General features: G+C 28.6%; 4 protein-coding genes across 5 annotated transcripts; 1 reads left to right on the forward strand and 3 right to left on the reverse strand.

Annotated features, from left to right (window-relative positions):
• Window positions 1-1,446: 1,446 nt before the first annotated feature.
• On the forward strand, window positions 1,447-4,535 carry LOC149893439 (uncharacterized). Of its 2 annotated transcripts, none has more exons than XR_016445111.1 (5): window positions 1,447-1,580; window positions 1,686-1,940; window positions 2,033-2,332; window positions 3,801-4,014; window positions 4,147-4,535. XR_016445111.1 is itself a non-coding variant. In XM_090067144.1 (5 exons), the coding sequence occupies exons 1-5, from the start codon at window positions 1,514-1,516 to the stop codon at window positions 4,526-4,528; spliced, it is 1,185 nt and encodes a 394-aa protein (XP_089923270.1). In that variant the 5' UTR covers window positions 1,447-1,513; the 3' UTR covers window positions 4,529-4,535. The 2 variants fall into 2 exon arrangements, 1 of the variants encoding a protein (XP_089923270.1); XM_090067144.1 differs by having other exon boundaries at window positions 3,834-4,014.
• Window positions 4,536-4,638: 103 nt separating this feature from the next.
• Window positions 4,639-6,449, reverse strand: LOC149893440 (uncharacterized). The gene is made up of 3 exons (XM_090067153.1): window positions 6,273-6,449; window positions 5,671-5,985; window positions 4,639-5,100 (listed from the first exon to the last, which is right to left on the reverse strand). The coding sequence occupies exons 1-3, from the start codon at window positions 6,349-6,351 to the stop codon at window positions 4,943-4,945; spliced, it is 552 nt and encodes a 183-aa protein (XP_089923279.1). The 5' UTR covers window positions 6,352-6,449; the 3' UTR covers window positions 4,639-4,942.
• Window positions 6,450-14,570: 8,121 nt separating this feature from the next.
• LOC149893441 (uncharacterized) lies at window positions 14,571-15,473 on the reverse strand. Its single transcript, XM_090065833.1, has 3 exons — window positions 15,459-15,473; window positions 14,863-15,141; window positions 14,571-14,736 (listed from the first exon to the last, which is right to left on the reverse strand). Exons 1-3 carry the CDS (start codon window positions 15,471-15,473, stop codon window positions 14,716-14,718), a joined length of 315 nt encoding a protein of 104 aa, XP_089921959.1. The 3' UTR covers window positions 14,571-14,715.
• A 172-nt stretch (window positions 15,474-15,645) lies between these two features.
• On the reverse strand, window positions 15,646-17,086 carry LOC149893442 (uncharacterized). Its single transcript, XM_090069574.1, has 3 exons — window positions 16,635-17,086; window positions 16,117-16,281; window positions 15,646-15,917 (listed from the first exon to the last, which is right to left on the reverse strand). Exons 1-3 carry the CDS (start codon window positions 16,708-16,710, stop codon window positions 15,646-15,648), a joined length of 513 nt encoding a protein of 170 aa, XP_089925700.1. The 5' UTR covers window positions 16,711-17,086.
• Between the last annotated feature and the right edge of the window lie 3,369 nt (window positions 17,087-20,455).

Genomic DNA, 20,455 nt, shown 5'->3' on the forward strand with positions numbered 1-20,455 from the left:
TAAGTCAATATGACCTAATGAGAATATAAGTGTTTTTTTGTAATTGTGAGAAGAGGTATTTGAATTTTCAGCTAGAGCACTCCTCCTCATTTTGCATTTGTTTCTTTCTTTTCAAGGTTTTGTTCTTGCTTTGGTACTCCTTCTTGGTGTCTCTTTTTGTTTATATTACATTTCCAGGATTCCAAATTCCTAGTTCGCTTTCGCTCTTCCTGTGGATAAAAATAAAACGTTAGGCCCAGTAATGCAAGTCACAAAAAAAACCTACCCACCAGGCAACTAATTATATTACATTCAGAAAAAAAGTCTTGCTACGTTCCTATTATTATAAAATTGTGTACATGAAATGTGTCAATAAAAAATATCAACCTAAATAATGAAAAATTTATTCTGTGAATATGATTAAAAAAAAGCATTCACTTTGCATAATTAACTTGTCTGAAACTAAGATTTCAACAATACCACACCATTCATTTTGATCAGGGGTAGGGTCATGGTTTTCTTCATACATCATCTTGCAACATCAAGTATAAGAACTAAGAAATTTTACTTAATGTAGCAGATTGTTTGATTATCTATAGTGTAGTAGGACTAGAGTCTTCCAGTGCAGTTAGCTTGACTACTTTTTCTAGTAGTAGACTAGTAGTCAAGTTGTGTAGTCAACCTGCTTGCTATTTTCTTCCATATTCAACGTAACTAATCTAAATAAAAGTATTGAAGATGGAACGATGTAATGAAGGATAGTTATTATCAAAAAACGATCCTTGGATTCAAAGGATTTAAAATGAATTAATTTTTTTTACCAATTTTGACAAGTTCTATACGTCATGCTTAAAACAGTAAAAAAAAAAACAGGATAAAAACGCATGAATATTTTTGCATGGTAATAAAATCAATTCGCAGTGCTTGAATCAATCAAGAATAAAGAAGTCAAAAAAGCGACAAAGAAATGCTTTGCAAGAACCTTTTTTTTTTTTTTTTTTTTTTCTACTTTTACATTTACTTAAATCCTTTAAATATCAAAAGTTTAAAATACTTAAAAAGTACATTTTTTTTTTAAATTTTGAATTATAAACTGAATGCAAAAAGAATACCTTAAAAATGCATGAAAAATCACCAAAAAAAATGTATATAAAATGCGCAAAACGTTGCGTAGTGCAACCTTCTCACCTTTACAGTTGGAGGAACTCTTACAGAGAAAAAAAAAGTTTTCATTAGAGAAGGAATGTTTCTTTTGAGAAAGTATAGACATGAAATTGTTTGAACTAAAAAAAAAAAAGTAAGGTGTGCAAAAAAAAAAAAAAAAATTGGCATTAAAATTTCGTCACGCTTTTAATAAATTCAAAAGTTTTTTTAACTTTAACTTAAATTACTACACGCCATTTTAAATACACAAAATATTCTGTAAAGTATTCTTTTAATAAGTTTTGAGAGTTCAACCGATATGACGTCAAATTACGTTTGACCAATCAATTGATGATAGGAAAAAAAAAAAAAAAGTTAACCAACGTGAAAAATGATCACGCTAAATAACAGTTTTCTTTTTGTTTTAAGTTTGCTTCTACGTTTTGCAAGTATCCAAGGTTACTAGTTATGTTTCTGATTATCTGCTTTATATTCTTATGAAAGTAATGAACTTTTTTTACCTCATTTATCAGGAACCTGCTAATAATTTTAAATGATTTAAGGGCTCCTTAAGATTCAAGAAGTGAAAACTTGCAGCGGGGGCACTGCTGTTTTGAAAATTCCAGTATCTACAAAAGGTTTGAGATCATTTGAATGGACAAAAGATGGCGAACGCATTGCGCCTGAGCCACACCTCCAAATTAATCCTACGACGATAGCAATATTCAACGTGATACCTAATGATGGGGGCATATACATTGCAAATTTTCTCTCTAATAAAGAAACACTTCAGTTTATATTTAAGCTGATTGTTGCTGGTATAGATAAATTATACAGTATATATATAATATATGTATACATAATAAATAGTATATCTAATATATAGTTGTATAACATATTGTATTCAAAGATAATAGCTTGACTTTGCTTACACCGCCAAAAATTATCGCAACCGAAGGTAGCAACATTACAATCAAGGCTAAAGCAAATCATCACGGGAGATCCTCGTGGGTGTTTAATGATAAACTTTTGGATGTTAACAATAAAAGCAATCACTTTAAGTTTCTTAATCCTCGTGATTTTGATTTAATTAATGGTGGAGTCCTCTTCATTCAAAACATTCAAATGCGTCACCATGGTTTTTATTCAATGACGTTTGATGTTGAAGGGTGCGAAATGACAGTTGTCACCGAAGTCAAAGTTTTGAAAGGTAAGCAAAGTTTTGAAACATAAAACATGTTTAAATTTTTTTTTCAAATCTAAATAAATTATTTCCAGGCAACGTCTACAAAATTCAATGCCTTGCGTTCTAAAGTTCTCATTTTCCGCAATTATGTTTTGACTTTTGGAGACTACTAGCCTGGATCATACAGCTTCAACCATCTGAGCAACCAAATCGAAAATGTGATGAATTTCAATTTCCAAATAACTAATACAAATGACAGATTTTAATCTTGGTGTACTGAACAATAACTTAAAAACTTGCATCTTTTTGCTCGGGAAAGCCATTTGATATTTCATGATTTGAAATAACATTTTGAAAAAATGAGGCCAGTTTATGATAACTTACTGTAGGTCGGGTATCTCTTTTACTCTTCTCAATTTACTTTGCCAGAAGTTCTCTTCATATTTCATTTAAATGTCACACTTCCACTGCCAATCTAAAAAGAAACATAAAATTCAAAAACAATACACTTGCATGTTCATTACGGGAATCATTATTATGAAATGTAAATAGAAATTTCAGTAGAAAATAAGAAAGTTCTTTCCGTAACTAAAATACCATCAATCTTTCAGCTGATTAAGTTGCCCTGTAGTGACAAGTTAGAGGGTTGGTAACTAAAATGTGTTAATAAAGATCCTCAACAATTTTGAATGCTATTATTTTTTACTTGAAAAAAAAAACTTAAATTAATTTTTTGACGCGGTTAAATAAATTTAATCCATTTTTATCTTGTTTTAAAAATCTTGTTTTATTCTTGTTATTATCTTTTTTTTTTCTTTCTTTCTTTCTTTATTCTAAGTGAAGTGAAATTTCTTGGGTATTAAAAAGTTTTTTAATGTTCGAATAAAATATCCTAAAAGCAACAAGGTTATAGGAGTGCTTTCCTTTTCTTTTTTTTTTTTTTTTAAAAAAAGCCTATTTTACATTTTTAACGTAAACTATTGTTGTTTTAAGAATTCTTAAAGCAGAACGCTGAAAAAATGTTCTACTTTTAGAAGGTGAAGAAAAATCGTTTGAAATGCAAAGCGCTCTTTTTTAAAAGCAGTCGTTCTTAGAAATTCCTAATCTTTATTATGACTTGTCCAAGTCAGAGCACTAACTTGGACAAGTCATAACATTCTTAGAAATTCTTAATCTTTATATATACTTTTTATTCATGGTGAGTGATAAATATATTTTTTCTCAAGTCGTTTAAAAAACGCTTTTAGTATCCCCCAGATAATTATTTTCTTGGTTCCTACGAGAGCCCCAAGACTTTAGAGGTCCCAGGTTCAATAAACTTATTAACCTACTATTCTTACACCTATTGGTCATACTTATTTTGAATTGTCCGAGTTATATTGGACAATTCATAACATTTTTATAAAATGCAATACTAATTCAAATTTTCATCTTCACAAAGCTTATAAAGTTCTTGTGCTTAATTGTTTGTTTATTATCTTATTACTTTTAGTTACATAAAATAAAACTACACATTTCCTTAAAGCTCATGATGATTCTGGAAGACTCACATATCACTCTATTCTCTCGGAGGAAACTCCAGGTATATTCAAATCGAAAGTTGGAGTGATCGTTATTTTATCAGCTGTTGTTGTGGTTACTGCATGCGTCTCTAGCCTAATTACTGTATGGTGTCTTGGTTTATGTAGAGTAATAAAGAGATTTTGGTAAACTGCAGTTCTTTTAAAAAGCTTTTTAAAATTTATTAATTTTTTTTTTTCAGTTTACCCAATATAAAAAAAAGCTCTCTTGTCAAAAATCTTCACTTATAATACTTCGTTCTAACTTTTCCATTCCAGGCAAAAAAAACGAGTAAAGCACTCGTCTAAAGAACCCTTGCTCTCAGAATACAACCAATCTGAGCATTTCCACAACTTACAAGAGAGACTAAAAGAGTCAATGGAGAAAAAGCTTAGCAACTTTGTCACCAATAATATGCTTAACGAAGAAGGACCTTCTGGTAGTAACAAGCTTCATAGTTTGCCCCTAAATATTATAGAATATTCTCATGGCAATGATAACTATGCAAATGACAAAGCTGTAAGATTCGGAGGCGATGATCACGAGACTTTTCTTCCTTCACGAAACTACCACGAGAAAGTTGTCAAGATACACCCCCCATCCTCCGTTCCCATTAAACAAAAGGTTCAAAAAGATTTAATATTTAATACAATAAGATAAATAGAAAGTATTATCTCTGAAACTTCGTTTTCAATCCCTTTACAAGATACCAGTACTCTAAAGCATTTGTAAAGTACCCTGTCTTTCACATGGAGCAGTCCGGTACTCAATTTTATTAAAAACTGCAATTTTATTAAGGACAATAATAATTTTACAATAGTACAACAGCAGGATATCGTAATAAAAGTATTATATTTTTGAAAGCGAGATTTTATTAAGCGAGGTTCTGCTATCGAAATATTTTATTAATGGCTTATTGTTACAGATGTTTTATTTCGAGTTTATTTCGAGTTTATTTCGAGTTTATTTCGAATTTATTTCGTGTTTATTTCAAGTTTATTTAAAGAAAAAATTTAGGAAAAAGTGCAAAAAATTTTTTTCGAATTTGGAAAACAGATTAAACGACGCAATAAATTAGTCACTATGATCTCTTAGAAGATTCCATAATGCTCGGCTTCTTAACTTTTCCCTGAAGACTCTACGATAAGTCGGTTTACAAAAAATTTTGCATTTCGGTTTACTTGGATATTGGTATAGCTTTCTTATGCAGAATTGGTAGCATCGTTTCTTGCCTAAAAAAAGGAGGTATGAAAAGGACTTTATATTAAGCAGTTCAATAAACTATTTGAAATATCTCTAATTTCTAGGGTCGGCAGACCAAAACACAATTTGAAAACTTTAAAGGAAAGATAGAAACTAATAAAAAAAAAAAACATATAATAAAAATTTATAACAAAAAAGACAAATCAATGATTAAGGTTAAAAAATAACACTTAATTAGCAAAAATAAATTAAAAAAAAAACAAAAAAAACACTTATATTTTGTAGATTTACAGGCTGAAAATTGAATATTGACTTAGGTGCTTTAAAAAAGTTGTGTATTGAAAAAAGTTAGAAACATTAGAATTTTAAAAATCAAAATTTTTGTCTTTGTTACCCCAGGTCTGCAGGTCTTTGTTGCTTCAATCCGCCGGACCTTTTTTTTTTAAGCAGGTAAAAATTATTTTTGCTTCTTCTTTTTCTAATAATTCATTGGGATTTTCTCACTTTTTAAAATATATTTAGATAAAATTAAATCAATATCCTCTCATTTTATCCTTTTTTGCTTATAATAAAAGTTGAAAATGAAAATGAGGGCTTACTAAATCTTTTTTTTGGTGTTGGATTGGTTGTTGGAACACTGGTTGTCGTTGCGACCTCAACAGTGGGTGCGATTGTTTTTGTCAAATCTTTACTTTGGTTATCAGTGGCATCCAAAAGCTCAGCCACCGGGTCTTCCAAACTTTCTTTTAGCAAGTCCTCTTCGGTTTTGTCATCATCATCATTATCATCGGAGATTATGTTTTTATTGATTTTCTCTTTTCTGTAGTCTTCATCATCTTCCAGTGGTTCGTCTTCAAAACTATTTTTAAACAATGCTATGACATCTTCTTTGCTTAAATCACTACGCCGGTGCGCTAAATAACGAAACATAACCATTTTTTTTTTTTTACATTTGAAATCTCGTTTCAATTTAAACAATCTCTTTTTCAAGATTACTTTGTTTTAGAATCTTTCGACAAATATTTTCGAAAACGAGGCCAAGAAATGAAAGTGATTTTTGTAAAAACAACGCAATTATCATTACCTTTAGTATGCAAAATATTTGAGTATATTATGTGAAACAAGAAGAGTTTTTTTATCAAATACCATTGGAAAATACTTTTAAAAAAAAATCAATATCAAAAGCAGGTACAAAACTTACCAAGAGCAGGTACAAGACAGCAAAACAACAGAACCAGTTTCATCATTTTTCTGCAACTAAAAAAAAAAAAAAAACTCATTTGATTATTCAAAAATGAAAACCCAGTAGAAAAAACTTGATAAATGAACACTTGTCTCCAAGTTTCTTCAACGACGTTTTAATTTTTGTTGGAGCTTTGAGAGACCTGTATAAATACATGGCATGCGTCAACAAACCATTTTTTTCGTTTCGAAAGCAGATCAATCCATCACAGAGATCAATAGAGATCTTGCAATAGAGTAAACAGTCAACAAAAGGTCTTTACGACAGAGTTCAACTTAAGTACACTTAACCAGCGTAAGAAAATAGTGAAACTTGATCTTTTTCGTTTTACGCGAGAAAGATAGGCATAAATAAGAACACATTAAATTTCTTTAAGTTTTAAAACTTTTGTGATAGCCATTAAGAGCTGAATGAGTTTTTTTTTAATGTGAACAGCATGTAAAGAGTAATCAATTTGAACTGAACAGCGTATAAAGTATAATCAAAGAGATCAGAATTCAGGACTAATAAATTTCAACTAAGTTGTTAAGCAGAGCCGTAACTAAATCACACGAAGAAACGAAGAATATTACAACTTTATTTTATACACTAAATATAGAAGATTAAAAGCCGTTACGTGTCATAAGCTTGCTACATGTTAGTAATAGAAACTGATTTTTTTATTTTTATAGTTTTTCCCTATTTTTTTTTTGCAATACCCAGCTTTATGCTATTTACTCAAACATCGCGAGTTTTAAGCTTTTTTTTCTTATTAAAAACAAAAGTCAAACGAGAAAACTTTTACGTCATTGTAGAACTTTCAAATCTAAATACATCTTTAATTCATCTTAGAATAACCACTATGCAATAAGGTAATATCTAATATGAGAAGGAACAGCTATATATTACATGAGATGTAATACGAAATACCACGATTTTAGCAATAAAAAGATATCTGCAAAAACATGAAAATGCATTTGTTTTTACTAAAATTTTAACATGATGATGACGTGTTTGTTATTTCTGACCATACTCTAGATTTAGTAATATTTGTAAGCAATCTGTAAAATAAATTCAAAAGTAAAATTTGGAATTACTGCATAAGAGCTTTGTGCACATGATGTGCGCTGATGCTGAAAAAAATCATTTCTCGGATAAGTTATTTGGTAACTAAAACGAGTACCATGGCAACCCTACTGTTTTATTAAAAGTAGAATTTCACTTTTTATAAGCTTAGCGTATTTTGTGTATGTTACAATAAAATTAAATAAAATAAACAATGGCGGGGTCAACAAACAATTACAGTATTTTAAGAGTTGTTGAATGTCATTTTTAAAATTCAAGCTTATTAATGTCGTTGTTGTTTCATTTACATAGTTTACTTTTATATATTTATATAAATGTATTGAAGTTCGAAGCCCCTTAGAAATTGGCGTTCTTGCTGTAAACTAAATATCTTGTTACTAAGGAGAGAGCTATGACCCTGTTTTATTAATGCAAATTTTTAGTGCTTAATATAAACGTTTTACGTACTTACAAACGTTCTTTTATAACTAAACGCTTTTTGAAAATATATTTTTAGTGGAATCAAGAAGCGAGGAGCTTTTTGAAAAAAGTTGAAAGTGTTTCTCTATTTTAACAATATTTATTTTCAACACACCCAAAAATGAAAGTAATTTTTTCTAAAACTTTTCCGGTCGTAAACAACATGATCGACGGAGCCACATTTTCTAATTTGAGATTCCTTTCAACCTTCAATTTCGGATCGATATTTATAATGAAGATCAGTGACATCTGTCTGTGAAACTTTTATCCAGCCAGTTTCTTGCATATGATACCCTAAAAAGAAAAACACTTAGTTTAAGAAACTAAAAAAACAGATTTTGTGCGTAAAAAAAGAGCATTTCACTTGAAAACAGTCATCAGTTTGAGTTTCAAATCATGTTTTAAGAGATTTTCTTATCATGTTCTTACGAACATCTTAAATTATGACTAAGCTAGAACAATAGAGAGATTTTTCTGTTAGATTTTCTCTTTAATTAATCCTGTAGTGTTTAATTAATCCTAAGTGTTTTACGCCTTACTGAAAGTGAGAACTAAAAGTAGAACTTTTCCCTAGAATTGGCTATAGGATCAGAAAAATTTACATACATACATATATACATATATACATACATACATACATACATACATACATACATACATACATACATACATACATACATACATACATACATACATACATACATACATACATACATACATACATACATACATACATACATACATACATACATACATACATACATACATACATACATACATACATACATATATATATATATATGTATGTATATATATATATATATATACATGTATATAGGATTGTAGAAATTATGTTAATATTTCCAGTAAGAGTGTTCAATACAGCGTAGTATAAGTAGAGCGAATATATTATTATTGTTATACAAACTAAATAAATAGTTTGGTTTATATAACATTATTTAAAGTTTCATGCCATAGCGATCAGCAGATGTTATAAACTGTAAAAAAACATAACGATAAAAAATACAAAAAATATATGTTATATAAACTAAACTAATTATTTAGTGTGCATAACAACAATACAATATATATATATATATATATATATATATATATATATATATATATATATATGTATACACACACACACACACACATATCTGTGTGTGTGTGTGTGTGTGTGTGTTTGTGTATGATATTTAGAATAATGAAAATACCAGGGCATTTCAGGACTATGAATGTCATGTCTTATCGAAGTTCGAATTGAAGAGTCCGAAAATTTATTAGCACGTTTTTTTGTACTGATGATGAGAGAGTAATGGCTTTCTGTTGAAGACAATTAATATTTTAATTTAATGTTTATAACATACATTACTGTCATAATAATTGGAATGAGATAAAGATTTAAATTAAAATACATAAATTTTACATTCGTTTTGTTTTATTTTGCAATATTGGTAAATCACGCCCAGTCGGCACATCTAGTTTCAATTTCGGAATTAAAACCCTTATAAACACGTATCCGTCACGATCCAGGCGTAAACCAAGAACACGTAGATTTCACGGAAATTTTACTGGTGTTTGACACGTCTTTTATGAAGTTTCAAACACGTGTTTATTGAGGTTTTAAATACGTGTCTTATAAGGTTTCAAGCACGTATTAAATGAAGTTTCGGTTTGGAACTTAAATCTTGATCAAACACGTGTACGAGACGGGTTAAGCTTAACCAAAAATACGTAAATTTTACGTGAGTTTTACTAATTCTGTCACGTGTTTATACTAAAGTTTTAATCAAGGAAACTTTTAAAATCATTTTAATTTATTAGAATAACTTGTTCGTTTAAGATAATCATTTTCAACGTACAACTTATATTATAATAAAGAAAATAAATAATCATAATAAAGGAACATTAATGTTCCTTTCATTATTTACTACATTATATTTATAACATAATTCTACTTTTCTTTATTTTCTCCAAGCCAAAAAATTAACGCAGCTATATTTCTTCAAAAATTTTACTTCAAAAAAAACAAACATATATATATATATATATATATATATATATATGCATATATCTAAATTTAAAAAACAGCAAATAAAAGAAAATGCATAAATTGATCAGTCTCTTGGCAGAAAGTGCTCTTTTCATTCCTTGCTTTAACCTTTCACTCAAATAAGTCTTAAACTGTTTTTCAGGAATCTTCCATGTCACTAATGACAATAAAACTGTCGACAAAATCAAAGATAAATTGTGTGTTGATGACAAATGGTCAGTATATTGCTTGTTTGGCACATGGTTACCATACATAAGGTTAATTTTTTATTGTATTTCTTCTGTCATCAGAGTCTAAAATTGCATAACAATGCGCTTTTGCATCCTTACACACAGTTCCATTTGCATCAAATTTTCACTGAAACTTTTCTTTTATTGTCCTAAAGGCGTTTTCAAATTTTACTAACTCATTTATTAAGGTAACCTGTTCAAATGTCACTTCAAGTGCAAATCTTTAATGATGTAAATTCCATTTAACTGAAAAAGAGGACTATCAAATAGTTTGTAATTTGGATAACATCCTTTACGAAACTATATCAGCAGTGTGTCCCACTACACATTTAATAAATGCTTGTGCAGGTGCATCACAAAGAAATGAGAGAACACAAAATGGCAATTCAATCCCATTAATAGAAACTCCACGCTGCCAAATTCCATCAACCAAAATTGAAAATTTATGATTTATGTACAGGTAAGTTGTCAATATTTATGCCCACTTCAACAGACCTAATTTCTTTAGTGCTTCTTTGAAAAATTGATAAAATACCCTTTAGTAATCCAAGGTAAACATACTGTCAATTACATTTATCAACGTCTACATTACAAGGCATACGAGTAAAGTGTGAGAATCTTTTGGAATGTCTTCTAGATAAAAACAACCACTAATTTGTTTCAAGTTTAACAACTCATCAAAATACTCTCTTTGGAGTTTGTATTTTACTACCCATTTGGTAAGAACTGATAAAAGTTCATGCACAGTTTGCTTAATTAAACATGTATCTTCATTTTCTGAGCTTGAACTTTCAAAAGGATCAGTTTCTTCTGAGGAATCTAAATGAGAATGACTACTTGAAAGCTATCGTTAGGGAATCATTGTGAGAACACTTTGAAATATTACTCTCACTATCTTCTGATATTTCTTCTAAGAAATCAGTTTGAGAATGAGAGCTTGATGAAGATAAATTGAAAGCACAAGCCAAAGATATATTTCCAGCTAAAGCTGCTTGACATTTCTTCATATATTCTTTTATATATGATGCTGAATTTGCTGTCTTCATTTTTGTTAAACTGCTAATTTTACAGCATTAACTACTAAAACTTGTAAAATGTTAAAATATAGGAAACAAACCTAATTATTAGAAAAAATATAAATATAGGTATATATCAATAATATTGCCATATTACCAATATACACATTATCATTTTATTGATAATATGATAACATCCAACTATTGTTATAACATCCAACATTTTTTTTGCTTATATCCAACAAATTAATGTACATTATGGCAACAACAACAAAAAATATTTACCAGAAATATAGATATATCTAATATATTGCATAGGCTTGGTCTAAACTCTACATAAGGCAACAAATGTATGAAAAGTAGAAACATTAAAGTCTAATACATACAAAAACTGTAATTACTTAACATATAGATATATATTTAATAACATTTTTTTGACAAATATTTCCCCAAATGTACTCTAAGTATACTGTTGAAAATATAAAATGAAGCAGCTGTTGCAGGGAACACAACTTTGCAATTTTAAATCTTCATTAAAAACTGCTCTACAAAAGTTTTCAAATAATTTCATAAAAAAAAACCGCTAAATCTATATTTATAGGATTTTAAGTAAACTACGTCAGTATCCACTTTCCGAAATTGCTTCTGCGCGTAAATCAACTTTTAAATATTCGCGTGTTTTTATCACTGGTTTCACAACTATTACAAAAACCTGTTACAAAATCATACTACGATTCTGCAACGGTGAAACCATCCGTAAAAACAGAATATTTTATAAAATACATCACAATTATAATTGGTGTTTCGGTAAAAAGAGCAAGTTTATTTCTCTGATTGAAAACCGATTCTTGAAACGTGTTATTCTCTATGTTTTAGCGGGTTTTAAACACGTCACAGAAACCACGCGTAACATATCGCCGAGTTGTGCCGACTGGGCGGTGACATAATCATGACTACACAAACGTAGATAACTGGGGCCAATGCTATAAACAATTCGAAGTTTTTTTCGAGAAAAAAAATCTTTCGTAAAAACGCAATTTTTCACGTACGAAAAAAAGTTCGTAATCTCGAAGAATTTATCGCTGTTTGTATTTTTTTCGCCCATTGCTATAAAGCATAAAACGTAAACGTCACTGAAATTCACGAACTTTTTTTATCCGTAATATATAGGAGTAATATAATAGTAATTTTTATTGTAACTTTTATTTATTAGGCCTACTTAATGAATTTTATTAGTCATTAAGTATGCTGTACTGTCTATTCTATTTTTATGAATATTTTTAAATTCTAGTATTCGGTGTTTAAAAAATCTGTGTAAAATTAAAGTAGAAACATGAATTTAATTTTTTCGGATGAAGACTTAGATTTCGAAGTTGCAGAAAATGAGCTTCGCCACCGATTGCCTCGAGAGGTTGGTGTTTAAAACATTACTTAAAATTACTATATATATTTTTTTAATGATTTTTTATCGAACAAAATCAGAAATCATACTAAATATGCGCAGAAATTATATTTTTGTTTTGTTTTTCAATTTCATTTTAGTTTAATGGTCGCTTTTAACGAAGATGTTTCTGACAACGTTTTTCGAGAACAGTATCGAGTACCAAGAGCTGTATTAGATTTTTTAGAAACTAGGCTTAAAGATGATTTGCAACATTATACTAAGCGAAATAAAAGCATTTCAGTACGTTTCCAGATAATGGTATTTCTTCATTTTATTGGCACAAATGTTTTTTTTCATGTTCTCAGAGACTGTCATGGAATCTCTACCAACACAATTTATCGTATTATACACAGTGTAGGAGAAGCTATTTTCAATGTTAGTGTATTAAGTTAATAAAACTATTGAAAGTTTTACAATGTCATATAAAGTTGCTTATTATTTTTATTTTAGTGTGAAAATTAAAAACTAAGTTTAGTAAAGAGAAAAATTGTTATCTTATAAGATTAGATTCGACAAGAGATCATAAAATGGCCGAATGATTGCTCCACTCTTCCACAAAAGTTTATGGAAATCGGAGGTTTTCCGTGCGTATGTGGTGTTCTGGATGGGTCTCATATACTCCTTTCTAACCCTCCTCAAGCAGATGAAGATTCTCTAATCAATCGCCATCATGTCCATAGCATAAATGCAATGGCAGTATGTGGACCCGACACGTCCATATTTTATGCATCGACCAACAGTCCAGGAAGGTGGCATGATGCACATGTAAGCCTGTCACTAAGTTATATTTTACAACTGTTAGTTCACTAATGCTGGGTATTCAACTAGTACGTGACATTCTTCGGTATGTTCATATTGAACATACTATTTGAACTATTATGATTGCTAATTAAAATTTAACTTAGACTAACTAATATAATGTATTATAATGTAACTTACAGTAAATTTAAATATTGTGATTTTACTACTATTAGGTTCTAAGAAATTGTAACCTATGGAACAAGTTTGAAATTGGAGAGCTTCCATTTAATGGAGCTGTAATTTTGGCTGACTCTGCGTACCCATGTCGAGAATGGTTAATTCCACCTTTTTTTGGTGATCCAGACGGAGCTCAAAAACGTTTCAACAAAGCACAGAGAAAAACTAGAAACATAATTGAGCGATGTTTTGGCATTGTCAAAAACAGGTTTTATGCTTTGAAAACTGGAATTCGTTTGCATAAGGTCGAAGATGCCTCTAAGCTTATCATGTGTGGATTTGTTATCCATAACTTGTGTATTCAACATGGAGACAACGGTAATGACTTTGAAGAACGCGAAGAAGAACAAGCTGATGAAAATCTAGCTCAAGAAAATCAGAATGATGGAGCTTTGAATAGACGATTACAGCTACTTAACTACTTTACTTAAAAGTATTGTTTAAAAATTCATATACAATTTGCTCTAGAGCATAGGATCTATCAAAATAGTTTGGACATGGATCATAGATTTGTGCCTAAATTAGTTGAATTAAAATTGGAAAAAAATTCACACAATGACTTTTTAATAAATGCAAGAAAGTTTTATAAAATATTAGACCATAAAAATATATGTTTATATCTGTTTTTATATAGTATGTGTATTTTGTTTTTTTATAGAACACGCTTAAAAAAAAATTAGGAGATTTGTTAGCTTTTGTTGTTAGGAGCAATTCTTATTAAGAGTATTTTAAAAAGGTAAAAAATGCTTAATAGCATAAAATTAAGATATGATCGTATTAATATTAAACTAGATTACAAAATAAATTTAAAATATGAAAGATATTGTTTTGTTTAAATTTTAAAATCAACCACTAGCCAATGCAATACCTTATATATAGTTATATATAGTTGTGATGCTTGTATCTATTTCACATCGCAACAGCATTGGTCTTAATGTTTGTGTGAAGTTTTACAGAACTTATTACTGTAAGGTAATGGTGATAAAAAAAATGAAATAACAAGAACAATTTCAGGTTGAAGTTATATTTTTATTGTTACTAAAAAATGTAATTGGTCATGGCTTTACAGTTAAATACCTTCAAGGTGAATGTTTAAATATAGTTATACAACATTTTTCGAAATTTAACATAAAATTATGATGTAGCTCTTCTCTTAATGCTCAAGAATTTCCTCCTAAAACAAAAAAAATTTGTTAATGATAAAGTTATACTAAATACAAGCTACAAGTTATACTAAATACAAAAAATTTGTTAATGATAAAGTCATACTAAATATTATTACAAATTAATTTTAAAATACCGTTTCTGTATTTACAAAATGTTGCTGGTTTGAAGGTTGCAATTTCTCATTCATTAGCTTTGTTGCTGTTGTGTAATATATTGTTAAAGCCTTTTCTTTTCGAATTTGCTGTTGTCTGAGAGCAACGTCCAATTTCAGAAGTTTTACTCTTAATTCTTGTTCTTTTTTTAATCTTTCTTTTTCTAACCGTAAAACACTTACTTTCAATTTTTTAAAACTTCCATCTACCAGGAGACTTTCTCTAGCTTGTTTTCTTTTTAATTTTTTTAATGCCCCCCCCTTGATGGTTTATTTTGAATTGAATCTAAAATTTAATTCTAGGTGTCAAAACAAGATCAGTTAACTAAAATAATAAGAAAGGTGGTTTAGATTCCTTTAAAAATAAGAAGTTTTTAATGGTTTTGGAAATACTAGTTGTGTAAAAATTAAGCACAAATTGATGTTGTCTGTTATATAATTATAAGTCTAAAACCTACAATTAACTAAATTAAACAACTGAGATTTAAAAAAAATTAATTTATAAATTGCATTATCTTGAAGTATCTGACAACTGTCACTAACAAGAGTGGTATTGTCTAAATTAGGGGAGGACATACAATCAAATCTTGCATCTAATATAAACAATCAATTAACTCTATAAATAATAGAAATAGAAATATATATATATATATATATATATATATATATATATATATATATATATATATATATATATATATATATATATATATATATATATATATATATATATATATATGTATGTATTTTATAACACAACTAGTCTTAACCAACAAAGAAAAATATACCAGACATAGACGAAATAAAAGAAGCTGTATCAGAAGATTGTTTCAAAGTAAAGTTTACTTCTTTACTTGATGAAGAAAGGGTGGCAGTGGGAGTGGAAAGTTGGTTGGGAGTGGATGACAATGCATCATCTGTTGTACAAAAAGAGATATTAAAATCAGGAACATCGATTCCAGATACATTTATTGACTTCCTGTCAATAATGTCTAAAACAACATTATCTAATTCTGTTAGTTGTCTCCCTGCAGCACCTTAAAAAAAAAAAATTATATATATATATTTGTATATATAATATATATATACAAAAATATTTAATTATATATATATATATATATATATATATATATATATATATATATATATATATATATATATATATATATATACATATACACACACACAGACATATATAAATATATATATATATATATATATATAACAAAACTATACCTGTTTTTAGACTCTTAGCAAAATTTTGCATTGTAGCTCTTCGCAAATAATCCCACTCTCTACTACGTAGCTGATTGATATCTTCAATTTTTGCCCCTAAACTATTTAAATGTGACATTATGTCTTCCCAAATTCTATTTCTATGCCTCATAGTAATAGATGGACCTAAAAGTAGATGAAATAAATAATCAATATATAGTATAATATAGTCTTATATAGTAAAATACTAAATATTCTATAATAATATATTATTTTATAATAGGAATCATATATCAAAAAGCTTACCTATATATATATATATATATATATATATATATATATATATATATATATATATATATATATATATATATATATATATATATATATATATATATATATACATATATATATATATATATATACATATATATATATATATATACATATATATATATATATATATATATATATATTTATATAAAATATAATGCAATTATACATATTTTTATTTAAATAGTTTGCTAATTAAAACATACCAAGCTTCCCAAGAAGAACCTCTTTGTTTTCTCTAATCTTTATTGCTAGTATCATTTTAAGTTCTTTAGACAGCATTTTATTTTGTTGTGTATTTGTGTATTATATGGCATATTTGTTGACTATTTATACTTTTCTTTAGTCAAACATTATGAAAAATTTGTTTAACCAAAATTACTATCGAAAACCTAACGAGGAAAAACAACAAGGAACTGAATAATCGATTAAATGCAGATTTTAAGTAATTAGTTTATTATGGAGTTACCAAAATCCTTTTCAGTTTTATCTATAAAATATCTACATAAAAACACAAACAAAGAATGTTCAATGATTTTGAAGCGCTAACGTTGTTCCAGCAATGGCCGCCAAAAATCACGAAGAAAATATCTAAAATTGAGATCAAAAATCTATCTGAAGTTTTTTTTCGAAAAAACGCATTTTTTATCTGAAAAGGCGATTCCCTTGTTCGTTTATAGCATTGGATTTAAAAACGAAGTTTTTATCTTAAAAACGGAATTTTTTGAATGTTTATAGCAATGGACTTTTTTTTTCTTCGCTTTTTACGGTAAAAACTTCGTGTTTTACGGAAAAAACTTCGTTTTTTATGTTTATAGCATTGGCCCCTGGTGTAAATTAGAAACTGTCAAAAAAAAAAATTCATAAATTTAACGATAAATTTAACAATATATTATTTGTATAAACATACTCTTCAAATAAAACTTGATAATTCTCGCGGTTACCAACATCAATGTTTATGTTTGGGTTATAGACGAATAAAAAATTCGATAAAATAAGTGTTACTCTAATCAAAGTTGATATTAACAGAAAAAAGGCAAGAAAATGAAAGTTATCAGTAAAAACACGATTAGCATTTGAATTGAGGCAAGAAAAATATTTATAGAGAAAAATTACTATAAAACTTAAAATTTCTACTTCAATTGTATGGTATATTATAAAAAACTGGAAGAGCAATTGGAGAAGATCAGAACGTCAGCAAATTACTCTTGCTAATAAAGATAGAAGAATTTCTATTACTAGTAAAAGAAGTCAACTATTAACCTCCCCAGAAAGTACAAATAGTATGAATGGATCCAATATCTTTGACAGCAGTAAAGAGCCAATTGACTGATGCAGAGAAATCAGTTCTTTAGTTCCAAAAATAAGAAAAGAAGACCGACAAAACAATATGAACATTGCACTTTTTATTATTGGAAACATGTTCTTTGGACTGACAAACCAAAGTTCTGAATTTTTGGTTTGAAGAGAAGAGTATTTGTTCAAGAAAAATTTGGTAAACAGATGATGAAATCGCGTGGTATCAACTCTGAAACACGGTATCATGGTGTGGGGTAGCTTTAATGGTAGTAATGGTTGTGATGTTGTTAAAATAGACAGAAAATATGATGAAAAAAGTGTATTTGGACAGTTTTTTTTTTTAAAAAAGTCTTACCTTTGGGAAGTCCAATAATTAGAGAAACATTCCTTTTCCAAAAAGATACAAAAACAAGATTATTTAAATGAATTTAAAAATGATTAGAAGCCATTATGAACAGTCATCTGATCTTTACCCAATTGAACTGAAGCTGAATTAAAAATCTCTTAAACAATTTTTTAAAAATTGTCATGAATATGTAAAGCGGCTATTGCCACCAAAGGGAGTTGGGTGAGAGCAAGTGATAAGTTAATTTTAAAAATTAAAATTAATTTAACTTTAATTAATAGTTAATAGAGGATAAACTCCGAGTGATTTTCTTTTTTAACTTTTTTCCCCCTCATTTTTTAGTAAAATTTGGAAAGTAGTTGTCAAATAATCAAAATAATTATGAACAGTAAAATGTATGTACAAAGATCTATTATTATTCCATTTATTTAATTGGCACTATCAATGCATTAAAAAGCCATAATAAAAAAGTGCTAATTATAATGTTGATATCTTACAATCCTGCATCTGGTTATCAGTGGCATCTAAAAGCTCAGACACCAGGTCTTCCAAACTTTCTTTTAGCAATTCCTCTTCGGTTTTGTCGTCATTATCAGAGTTGTGTTTTTATTGATTTTCTCTTTTCTGTAGTCTTCATCATCTTCCAGCGTTTCGTCATCAAAACTATTTTTAAACAACGTCATGACATCTTCTTCGCTTAAATCACTACGCCGGTGCGCTAAATAACGAAACATAACCATTTTTTTTTTTTTACATTTGAAATCTCGTTTCAATTTAAACAATCTCCTTTTCAAGATTACTTTGACAAAATTACTTTAGACACATGTAAAGAGTAAAAAGAATTAAAAGCCGTTACGTGTCTTAAGCTTGCTTCATGTCAGTAATAGAAACTTCTTTTTTATTTTTATAGTTTTTCCCTTTTTTTTTTTTGCAATACTCAGCGTTATGATACCCACTCAAACAACTCGAATTTTAAAATTTCTTTCTTCAATATTCAAAACAAAAGTCAAACGAGGAAACTTTTTACGTCATTGTAGACTTTTAAATATATAAGGGGTACCCATAAATAATCAATTATTTTTAGTGTGGAATATTTGTTTCAGGCTAGCTCAGAGCGTGAATGCATACAGCCTTGATTTATTGCGCAATCTAATATCTGTGACCTTGAACTTAGTGAATAAAGTGAATTCAAACTTTTTTACTACGGTGTAAAATGGCGGACGATAAACCGACTGAAGAACATTTGTGTCATTACATGCTGCTTCATTTTCGATCAGGTGTTAATGCAACAGTCACAACAAAAAACATTTGTGATGTTATGGAGGTTGTATTGAAGACGTATTGAAGGTCAGTAAGTGTAAATGTTGGTTTAGAAAATTTTCCAATTGTGATTTTGACTTGTCAGATGGCGATCGAAGTGAGCGCCCTGTATGTTTTGATAATGATGCTTCAAAAACATTGTTGGAAACGAATCCCAAACAGAGTATCCAGGAAATAGCAAACACTCTTCAATCTACTTGGTCAACAGTTCAAAGACATCTTCAAGAAATCGGGAGGGTATATGGATCCCACATTTATTATCTGAGAAGAATAAAGATCAACGGCGGACAATTTGCACATTTCTTTTGTGAAGCCGTTTTTACGAAGGCTTTACCATATCCTCCGTATTCTCCAGACATAGCAACATCCGATTTTTATTTATTCCGTTCCATGGAACATTACCTGAAGATCAAAAGTCTCAAAAATGTCGATGATGTTTGAACTTAGAGGAATATTTTTCTTCCAAAGAAACTAAATTTTATGAAGTCGGAATTGAAACTCTAACAACAAGATGGCAAAAGGTCATTGATAACGATGGAAATTATATAATTAAAATCAAATTAGATAACTATTATTCTAATAAATTAAATGTATAAATATAATATACATATAAAAAACATAATAATATAAATATAAAAAGTAAGATAATAAATTACTTATGGGTACCCCTAATAAATGCACCCTTAACTTATCTTCAAGTAACCACTATGCAATTAGGTAATGCAAACAATTGCACTATTTCAAGAGGAGGTTGCTGAATGTCATTTTCAAAATTTAAATTTGTTAATGTCTTCGTTACTTCGTTTATATAGCTTACTTTAATATATATCTAAATGTATTGATGCTCGAAGCCCCTTAAAGTTTGACGTTCTTGCTGTAAACTAAATATCTAGTTACTAGGGAGAGAGCTGTGATCGCGTTTTATTAAAGCAAATTTTTGTGCTTAATATGAACGCTTTATATACTTACAAACATTCTTTTATAACTGAACGCTTTTTGAAAATATATTTTTAGTGGAATCAAGAAGCGAGGAGCTTTTTTGAAAAAAGTTGAAAGCGTGTC

Source organism: Hydra viridissima, unplaced genomic scaffold, assembly GCF_058129835.1.
Source record: "Hydra viridissima isolate aposymbiotic clone 2 unplaced genomic scaffold, HvirCarnegie_v1 scaffold_1, whole genome shotgun sequence".
NCBI classification, from domain to species: Eukaryota; Metazoa; Cnidaria; class Hydrozoa; order Anthoathecata; family Hydridae; genus Hydra; species Hydra viridissima.

Bases quoted from the DNA above. Each gene is read 5' to 3' on its own strand.
- LOC149893439 (XM_090067144.1), top strand. From the start codon at position 1,514: ATGATCACGCTAAATAACAGTTTTCTTTTTGTTTTAAGTTTGCTTCTA. The intron at 1,581-1,685 runs GTTACTAGTTAT...AAATGATTTAAG, and splicing joins ACGTTTTGCAAGTATCCAAG to GGCTCCTTAAGATTCAAGAA. The intron at 2,333-3,833 runs GTAAGCAAAGTT...ATTTCCTTAAAG, and splicing joins CGAAGTCAAAGTTTTGAAAG to CTCATGATGATTCTGGAAGA.
- LOC149893440 (XM_090067153.1), bottom strand. From the start codon at position 6,351: ATGAGTTTTTTTTTTTTTTTTAGTTGCAGAAAAATGATGAAACTGGTT. The intron at 5,986-6,272 runs GTAAGTTTTGTA...TTCGTTATTTAG, and splicing joins CTGTCTTGTACCTGCTCTTG to CGCACCGGCGTAGTGATTTA. The intron at 5,101-5,670 runs GTAAGCCCTCAT...TCCTTTTTTTAG, and splicing joins AACACCAAAAAAAAGATTTA to GCAAGAAACGATGCTACCAA.
- LOC149893441 (XM_090065833.1), bottom strand. The intron at 14,737-14,862 runs GTATTTTAAAAT...TTTTTGTTTTAG, and splicing joins ATTTTGTAAATACAGAAACG to GAGGAAATTCTTGAGCATTA.
- LOC149893442 (XM_090069574.1), bottom strand. From the start codon at position 16,710: ATGCTGTCTAAAGAACTTAAAATGATACTAGCAATAAAGATTAGAGAA. The intron at 16,282-16,634 runs GTATGTTTTAAT...ATCTACTTTTAG, and splicing joins GGTTCTTCTTGGGAAGCTTG to GTCCATCTATTACTATGAGG. The intron at 15,918-16,116 runs GTATAGTTTTGT...TTTTTTTTTAAG, and splicing joins TGCTAAGAGTCTAAAAACAG to GTGCTGCAGGGAGACAACTA.